The sequence below is a fragment of the Panthera uncia genome, chromosome E1, assembly GCF_023721935.1.
Source record: "Panthera uncia isolate 11264 chromosome E1, Puncia_PCG_1.0, whole genome shotgun sequence".
Classification (NCBI taxonomy): Eukaryota; Metazoa; Chordata; class Mammalia; order Carnivora; family Felidae; genus Panthera; species Panthera uncia.
This window is the reverse complement of record NC_064814.1, coordinates 59,262,506-59,272,451: the sequence shown is the minus strand read 5'-3', so window position 1 is coordinate 59,272,451 and position 9,946 is coordinate 59,262,506. Positions and strand designations below refer to the sequence as shown.

General features: G+C 46.8%; 1 protein-coding gene across 6 annotated transcripts in view; it reads right to left on the bottom strand.

Annotated features, from left to right (window-relative positions):
* PDPK1 (3-phosphoinositide dependent protein kinase 1) overlaps positions 1-9,946 on the bottom strand; it is a 79,792-nt gene that overhangs the window by 42,384 nt on the left and 27,462 nt on the right. For 3 of the 6 annotated variants that reach the window (XM_049637322.1, XM_049637320.1, XM_049637323.1), the window contains one exon: positions 1,240-1,506. In XM_049637322.1, the coding sequence (XP_049493279.1) occupies positions 1,240-1,449 (210 nt within the window). In that variant the 5' untranslated portion in view covers positions 1,450-1,506. Of the gene's footprint in view, positions 1-1,239; positions 1,507-3,597; positions 3,667-4,308; positions 4,573-9,946 lie in introns of those variants that run through there. The other 3 variants (XM_049637318.1, XM_049637319.1, XM_049637317.1) reach the window with 3 other exon arrangements.

The following is a 9,946-nucleotide window of genomic DNA, read 5'->3' as shown; positions in this document are numbered from 1 at the left end:
GGGAAGGGAAGGGAAGGGAAGGGAAGGGAAGGGAAGGGAAGGGAAGGGAAGGGAAGGGAAGGGAAGGGGGAAGGGAACCTATAAGGGGAGCAAAAGTTAACATTGATTAAATGAAGCTGGGAACATGGGTGAGCTATAATATTTCATGTTCTTTGTATTTTATAACATTTCATAAATGTAAAAAGACAAAAGGGGAAAAAAAAAAAAAAGACAAAAGGGAAAACACATTTCACCTGAAGTTTTTTCACAAAGGCCAGGCAAGAAAGCCCTGCCAGCAGGAGGCCGCTGCAGAGCCGCCTGGCCAGCCCTGGCCATCTGCAGGGCCCTGCTGGGTCCAGGCACTCAGGCCTCCCCCAAGCCTGCACAAGTCCCGTCCCCCCCCCCCCCCGCCCCCCCCCCCCCCCCCCCAGGCCTCACCACAGCCACGTGGAGCTGCTACCTCAGCAAAGGGGCTGCTCTGAACCTTCATTCTTTGCTTTAAAAGGAAAAATGCCACAAGACAGGCACAGCTTACTCAGGTAGCAAACAGAGGTACCCAGCATGTGACCTGCTGGTGCTGATTATGAAAATACTATTGCTGATTGTGAAACTGAGGCCACCAGAATGTGGAGGCTAGCAGGTCCAAAGGCTGCGCCTCTAGCAGCTGTCAAGACTGTGCTGTTTTACACATTGTTTTAAATAAAAGAGAAATAATAAAGGTCACTCAATGTTTTCCAAAAGCTCTGAAGAGATACTGATGCTGACACTTACAAGAGAAAGGGTAGAAAAACTTGGCAGGACCTTGCTAATGGGACACAAGGACACAGGATGTAACTTGTTGATGAATAAATTAGAATCAGAATAAAAATTAGGATAAAAATTAACTGCATTAAAAAAAAAAAAACAAAAAACAAAACAGGGGCACCTGGGTGGTTCAGTCACTTAGTTGAGCATCCAACTCTTGATTTCAGCTCAGGTCATAATCTTACAGTTGCTGGGCTCAAGCCCTGGAGCCTGCTTGGAAATCTGTCTGCCTGTCTCTCTGCCCCTCCCCACTCACATGCTCTCTCCCCCTCTCGCTCTCAAAAATAAAGTAAACATTAAAAGAAAAAAAATAAAAAGATCGAAAGATACCTTTCAAAGCTTTCATGCACAAAATCACGGCTTAGATATTTTAACCATGTGACCCACTTGGCGTTAGCCAGCCCCCAAATCACCTTCACAACAGGAGCTGAACCCCCGAGGGTGGCATGTACTCACTGTTGAGAAAGAGCCTTCACCAAGAATTTTCCCAAATTTGAAGTCTTCAGGCCGTTTCTTCCGAGGCTGTGGCGGTGGCTGTGTGGTGTGCTGCAGCGAGTTGGCGCTCGATCGGGACTCAGCCGCGGTGCTGTCCATGGTGGAGCCCTGTCTGCTACCACCACTGGGAATGCCAGGGGCCGAGCCGGACTCAGTCTGGGTCCTCACCATTGATGGGGACGGGCAAGAACATAACACCACGCTGGACTGAATAGGAACGGTGTCATACTGGTGGACACAGGAAAAAATGGTAAGACTCCAAGCAGCTCACTTTTTCTAAACATGTGAAGTGACGCGCTGACGTTGTTGAAACACAAATACCGCCAAGTACAGGATAAGCCATCTGAATTCGGCCGCGGGGTTCAGGCCACTGCCCTCCTCTCCCAAGGCCCTTCCCTGCTCAGATCCCAGCCCCCACCCTTGACCTGCATGCCCACCAACCCCACCATCCAGCACCTGTCCACCATCATCCCCCTCCCTCAGGGTGGAGTGAATGTCGAACGACCCCCCGCCACACACACACCACTGAAGCCAGTTGGCCTTCCCATCACCGCCAAGCCTAAACAACACCTGCAGCCAACCCATCCACAGAGGAAGTCAGTCCAAACTCTCTGACCACAGTGTCCCCATCCCAGAATTCCCTGCCTACTCACCCACCCGCACCTCATACAAGGCTGCATACACAGAAGGCATTCAATTAGGACTTGAACAAATAGACAGCTTTAACACTGCATCCCACAAATGAATAGAATTTTAACCTAGCAGTCCTAGAACATGGAAGCATAACCTCGTGGAAAGAAGAGTCCAAGAACCATCAACTACAAAAAACAATTTACAGTTGATAAAAATAAATATATAAGCTTCTCAAAAATACAGAAGTTGAATAATTGGTTAACAATTTGGAAAATATCTGGGGCACCTCAGTGGCTCAGTTCACTGAGTGTCCAACTCTTGATTTCAGCTCAGGTCACGATCCCAGGGTTCATAGGATCGAGCCATGTATCAGGCTCTGCACTGGCAGCATGGAGCCTGCTTGAGATTCTCTGTCTCCCTCTCTTTTCTGCCCCTTCCCTGCTCACTCTCCTGCTCTCTCTCTCAAAAATAAACATTAAAAAACAAAACACAATTTAGAAAATATCTTATTTTGAGCCCAATTGCACACTCCACACCAAACTTACCTCCAAACCAGTTAAAGTGTTCTGTTTTTAAATTATCTAAACAAATTCAAAAATTGAACAGATTTTAAAAATTATTCAACGTCGGGGCACCTGGATGGTTAAGTGACGGAATCCGTTAAGTGACAGATTTCAGCTCAGGTCATGACCTCTTGGTTCGTGAATTCGAGCCCCACATTGAGCTGTGCTGACAGCTCAGAAGACTGGAGCTTGCTTCAGATTCTGTGTCTCTCCTTCTCTCTGCCTCTCCCATGCTCACGCTCTGTCTCTGTCTCTCAATAATAAACGTTAAAATTTTTTTAAAAAATTATTCAATGCAGTCCCTATTAAAATAGTAGGTGGCTTCCTTGCAGAAATTGACAAGCTGATCCTAAAATTCACGTGGCAATTCAAGGAACCCAGAATACCTAAACAATCTCAAAAAAGGAACAATGCTAGATGACCACCTCACACCATCTGATTTCAAAACTTACTACAAAGCTACAGTAATCAAGGCAGCGTGGTCCTGGCACGCTGGATGGATAGAGATGGATGGGATGGAGTTCAGAAGCATGCCTAGACATCTACAGCCCAGTGATCTTCAACAAGGGTGCCAAGACCCTTCAGTGGGGAAGTACAGACTTTTCAACAAACGGTGCTGGGACATATGCATAGCCACATACAAAAATAATGAAGCTGAATGTCTTTCTTATATCATATACAAAATTAACTCAGATGTGCCAAGATCTACATATAAGAACTGAAAGTATAGAACTCTTATTAGAAGACATACCGGTAAACCTTCCTGACCTTGGCAGTGGTTTCTTAGATATGTGACCAAAAGCACAAGCAACAATAGCAACAAAAGCAGATCAAAGAGACTTCATCAAAATTAAAAACTTTTGTGCTTCAAAAGCACCATCAAGAAAGTGAAAAGACAACTCATAGAATGGAAGGAAATATTTGCAAATCATGTATCTGGTAGGGGCTTGTATCCAGACTACATAAAGAACTCCTACGAATCGATTAAAACGCAACCGCGCGCGCGCGCGCACACACACACACACACACACACACACACACACAGTTAACAGATAAGGGATCCAAATAACATTTCTCCAAAAAGATATACAAATGGCCAATAAGCACATGAAAAGATGCTCACCATCATTAGTGATTACGGAAATGCAAATCAAAGACAGAGTGAGATTCCTCTTCATACCCACTAGGGTGGCTAGAATTAAAAAGATCAGAACAAATGTTGGTGAGGATGTGGAGAAACTGGGACCCTCACACACTGCTAGTGGGAATAGAAAACGGTGCAGAGAGAAATCTGGCAGACAGTTTGACAGTTCCTCAAAAGGAAACAGGAGCCATATAACCAAGCAATTCCACTCCTAGGCGTGTACTCGAGAGAAATGGAAACCTATGTCCACACAAAACTTGAACAAAAATGTTCACAGCAGCATGATTCTTAACAACCAAAGGTGAAAACAATCCAGATGTTCACCAATGGATAAATGGATGAACAAAATGTAGTCTAGCCATAAAACGGAGTATTGGGGCTTCTGGGTAGCTCAGTTGGTTAAGCATCGGACTTCAGCTCAGGTCATGATCTCTTGGTTCGTGAGTCTGAGCCACAAGATGGGCTCTGCACTGACAGTGTCACTGTCAGTGCAGAGCCTACTTGGAATTTTCTCTCTCCCTCTCCTTCTGCCCCTCCCCTGCTCATGCGTGCTCTCTCTCTAATAAACTTTTTTAAAAATATGGAGTATTACTCAGTCATAAAGAGGAAGAGCTGACACATGCTACAACAAAAATGAACATGAAAACCATGATGCCAAGTGAAAAAGGCCAGACACAAAAGGCCACATACTGTGGGATTCCATTTCCATGAAATGTCCAGAACGAGCATATCCATAGACAGAAAGCAGATAAGTGGTCGTCAGGGATGGCGGGGGGGCAACAGAGAGTGGCTGCTAAAGGCTCTGTGACAAAAACATTCTGGAACTAGGGGCACCTGGGTGGTTCAGTTGGCTGGGCAACCAACTTCAGTTCAGGTCATGATCTTGCAGTTTGTGAGTTTGAGCTCCGCATCGGGCTCTGTGCCGATGGCTTCGGATTCTGTGTCTCCCCCTCTCACTCTGCCCTCTCCCCTGCTCATGCTCTGTGTCTGTCTCTCAATAATAAATAAACGTTAAAAAAAAACCCAAACATTCTGGAACTAGATAGTGATGATGGCTGTGTAACCTTGTGAATACACTAAAACCCACTGAATTATTTAAAAAGGTGATTGTATGGTATATGAATTATATCTCAATAAGTTGTTAAAAACAGTTGTATTACAGGGGCGCCTGGGTGGCTCAGTCGGTTAAACGTCAGACTTCAGCTCAGGTCATGATCTCGCAGTCTGTGAGTTCAAGCCTCGCGTCGGGGTCTGTGCTGACAGCTCGGAGCTTGGAACCTGCTTTGGATTCTGTGTCTTCTTCTCTCTCTGCTCTACTCCCCCACTCATGCTCTATCTCTCTCTCTCTCTCAAAAATAAATAAACGTTAAAAAAAAATTTTAAGCAGTTGTATTACATATGACTGCATTTATTTATACACAAGAACTCATTCAAATCTATTAATCATCAAGACTATTAGTCATCAAATCTACTAATCACCAAGAAAACTCAAGGAACCAAGAGATGTAAATACATGTAGTATTCAAAGACAAATGAAAGCAACCAAAGATAGCACTGTACGTTTTTAATTAGGGGAGAGGTTGGAAGATGAAAAAACAGGTAATAACAATGATTAAATATATTTACAACACACACAAACAGCAAGTGCTGGCCAGGCCAGGCCAAAACAAGAGCACTCCTGTAACTGCAGCTGGCACTAGTGAGCCCACGATGAGGTTATAATGCTTTTGGAAAGCAATTTGGTAATCCAGCAAGAAAGCAATGACAGAACAGCTGTCAATGAGATACAAAGAAATACTAAGGAGAAGGGAGTAAAAATAGTTAAAAACTTAGGTAGGCATTACGAAAGGATTAGAGAGTTTCAGAAAAACAACCAAGTTTACCCACAACCATAAAAAGAATTCTCTTTCTCTGGCTCTAAAGTGTTCTAGCAGTGACATCATTAGCCTCTCCACCACCAGACTGTTGTAGAATACCACAAAACAAACCCAGAGCACCCAGATTTATTTCTAGTAGTACTCCCCGTTAAAAGAACTCAGGACAGCACTTAACTCCATATCTTAGAACAGAAAAAAGAGAATCAATCAATATGGTACTGGAATCTGGGGCGCCTGGGTGGCTCAGTCAGTTAAGCGTCCAACTTTGGCTCAGGTCATGGTCTCGTGGTTTGTGAGTTCAAGCCCCGCGTCGGGCTCTGTGCTGACAGCTCAGAGACTGGAGCCTGCTTCGGATTCTGTGTCTCACTCTCTCTCTCTGCCCCTGCCCTGCTTGTGCTGTCTCAAAAATAAATAAATAAATATAAACATTAAAAAACATATATATGGTACTGGAATCCCTTGCTATGTCTGAAAAGGAGGTCTTCACATGTGTCTGTGGTAGTAAGGTGGGGGGGAAGCTGGCCTGGAGGGACTGTCACTAGCCAAGCTGTGACCCTGTAAACCCTAAAAAGAGATAAGTACAGGAAATCAGAATATTCCCAAACTGGGAAAAAACATAAGCCTGTAAGGATACACACAGGTGATAAGTGTATCAATGCTATAACTATAAAAGCAGGATGCATACGATTGAACACTTAATTTCATATATCTGAATAACTAAGGGAGCAGCGTGGCCATAGAGAGCTCTGTTTCTTGTATTATGTTTGTTCATAAAGGATAGATAAACATTTCCTCTCCTTTTAAACAGCGAAGGGAGACAGCGAACTATGAAGAAGCCACAATCCTAGAGAAAGTACGCCACAGACAGGACGGACAGGTGGGCACAGTAACCAAGACTTCGCAGCGGATGACAGCTCAGCCACCACAAGAAGAGAGCTGAAGGAGAAGCTCCTTTTGAAATGCACCAAACACATAAAGTCAAAAACCAGACTAGACAGGACGTCCTGCACCCCAGACATAATGAGCACAGATACAGAGAAGGGAAGAGCAGATGGCAAGAAGAGGCAGGAGCCTGGGCAGGCCCCACAGGGCCGCATGAGCCCCTCTCTATGCAGCAGACCAGCCCCAGGAAGGCTGGCTCAGTCCAGGTCAGACACACACACACACACCAGACCCCAGCTCCCAGACAAGGAGGCCCCATCACCGCCGGGGCTGCACCATAGCAGGGAGGAGGCAGGCTTCTTTCACGTACAGGTCTGTTGAGCATTAGAACTGCAGGCAAGGTGCAGGCCTACCTTAGGATGTTGAAGGTTCAGGTTCGGACCACTGCAGTGGAGCGAATATCACGATAAAGAGATTCAAACTTTTTGGTTTCCCGGTACATATAAAAGTTATAGTTACACTCTACTGGAGACAATATATTAAGTGGTAGTAGCGTTATATCTAAAAACACAATGCCCATGCCTTAATTAAAAAACACTTTAGGGGCACCAGGGTGGCTCAGTCAGTTAAGCATCCAACTTCAGCTCAGGTCATTATCTCACGGTTCATGAGTTCGAGCCCCGCATCAGGCTCTGTGCTGACAGCTTGGACCATGGAGCCTGCTTCATATTCTATGTCTCCCTCTCCCTCTCTCTCTCTGTGCCCCTCCCCTGCTCACACTCTGTCTCTGTATCTCAAAAACAAATAAACATTAAAAAAAAAAAAAAGTCTTAAAAAAATCTTTTATTGGTAGGGTGCCTGGGTGGCTCAGTCGGTCTGACTTTGGCTCTGTGTCTCCCTCTCTCTCTGCCCCTCCCCTGCTTATGCTCTGTCTCTCCCTCTCTCTCCAAGATAGATAAACATTTTAAAAAATTAAAAATACTTGACTGGTTAAAAAAGAAAAAAAAAAAAAAGCTAACCATTGGGATGCCTGGCTGACTCAGTTGGTGGAATACGTAACTGCTGTTCATGAATTCAAGCCCCATGTTGGGCAAGTAGAGCTTACTTCTTCTTTAAATATTATTTATTTTGAGACAGAGAGAGGGAGAGAGACAATCCCAAGCAGGCTCCATGCTGTCAGTGCAGGGCCCAATGCAGGGTTCAATCTCATGAACCAAGAGATCATGACCTGAGCCGACATCAAGAGTCAGACGCTTGGGGAGCCTGGGTGGCTCAGTCGGGTTAGCGTCTGACTCCCACTTAGGTCATGATCTCATGGTTTGTGAGTGCAAGCCCTACATCAGCTCTGCACTGATGGTGCAGAGCCTGCCTAGTATTCCCTCTCTCTGCACTTCTCATAAGCGCTCTCTCCCTCTCAAAACACAAAAAAAGTCAGATGCTTAACCAACCGAGCCATCCAGGCGCTCCGAGAAATGGATTTTTTAATGTAGTACATGGTACAAATGGGACCAGCAGTATAGGTCCTCTAGCTAGACTGGTAGCACCATTTATTTATGGCAACTTGCTGTTTTCAACGCTCCACAGCTTGACAGTAAGCCAAGTGTGCTTTACACATTTCATAAATACTCCATCTCACAAGAAGTACCAACGATTGGACCAAGCTCTGGGGTTCAGTCAGCCCCTTAATGGTTTGTCCCTATGAGCAAAGCATATAACAGAAGCATATCAAATCCAGTAGCTTCCCTTGGAGATTAGCAGGAACTTCTCTGTCCTCAGGGGCAGTTCGTGGGGAAGAATCATGGTCACCATGCTAAGGCCTATCGAGAACTAGGACAGGCCTGGACTGTCCTCACAAGCCAGGCTAGCGAGTGAGGGCTGTGCACACGGAGCCCTGGGGATTCATGGGACTCCCGGACACAACCAAGGTCACATGCTCCTTGGGTCATCCTGGGTGCAGACCCTCAGGCCTGGTACAGAGGAGCAGCCAGACTGCGTGACCTAAGGGGCACACGAAAGGGACGGAAGTGGGAAGGAGCTAGCACTTCAAACAGCAGAGCCCTGGGCATCACAGCAGTGCTGTGAACTGATCCGGCCACAGGTCTGCTGAGCAGCCACCACTGCCCTATTATGGGGCAGGGGAGCGGGGACTTCCGCCTGTCTCTGTCATGGCCGCCCCACCCCTGCACCTGTCCCAGAAAGTGTGTCAATCAGATCAACGTGGCTTCACCTAAATTCACCTGTGTGCCCAGGCTCCTGTCAAGCAAGACTCAAGGAAACAACAGGAGACACGCCCAAGACAGTGGCAAACAGTGCTTTTAACTCAAAACTGACAAGTGAAATAGTGACTAAAATCTCAAACATTATTTTTTTTTTTAATGTTTATTTTTGAGAGATAGAGACAGAGTGCAAGCAGGGGAGGGGCAGAGACAGAAAGGGAGACACAGAATCTGAAAGAGAATCCAGACTCTGAGCTGTCAGCACAGAGCCTGATGCTGGGCTTGAGCTCACAAACCGCGAGATCATGACCCGAGCCAAAGTGGGACGCTTAACCGATGCAGCCACCCAGGCACTCCTCAAACATGACATTCGTGAAGAACAAAATATGACAGGCTGATTCATGGACCTGGAAAAATGTAATTGTATACCAACACCTTCTGGACTCAATGACATTTCTGGCAAAGGCACAGACACACCTGTCACGTGGTTTGGAACACGGCCGGGGGACAGCCCAGGGCTTCTTCCCAGTAGGCAGAACCTTCACCCTGGGAGGTGCGGTAAAACAACACCCAAGGTCAGTGAAGAGTTTCCGAAGGGTCAGCGGCGAAGCCTGGGAGGGCGGGCAGCTCAGGCAGCAGGTGCCCACGACCACAAAAAATAAGGGGCACTGAAGACCTGGGTGTGACAGTTCCCCATCAAACTAGCTATGCTGGGGACAAAGGACCCTGATATCAAAGACCCTGGGAGGCTGGCTGCAGAGCACTTACCGAGAAGAGCACTCTTCAGCTCAGACTTCCTGAGGGCAAACTCAGCAAACATCCAGCCCGTGGACAGCAGTCCCCCCAAAACAACTACCAGGTTAAGTCAGACAAGACTCTGGTTACAAGCATGTGTTCCTGAGAACTTTCGTCAGAGTGGTTTCTGTGATTGTTAAAAAAGCTTCCAGAACAGATCCTCAAAGGAGGGCACTGTCATCCCCTGGAAAGCATGAGTTTGTATCAGACCCCACTCAGCCAGGCCATCCCCAGGGGCAGGCCCCACCCGACTTGGCAGCCCTTGGCACGCACCTTCATCCGCTGTGAGGCTCTGTGGCAGGCTGCTGGCTAACCCGTGCAGCGTGCCGCAAGCTGATGGGCTGTCTTGACAGACAGGGGCCTGACCCTACAGACCCCATGACAGACCCGGCCAGGCACTGCTGAGGGAGGAAGTAGAGCACCATGCCGGATGAAACCTGCTTACTTCCTCTCCGCCATCCATCCGCACGTGAGGATATTAGGTGCCACCGAAAATCCCCAGGCCACCTGAGCAGGTGCGAGAGGAGACAGCAGGTGCCATGAGAACAGATCTGAAAG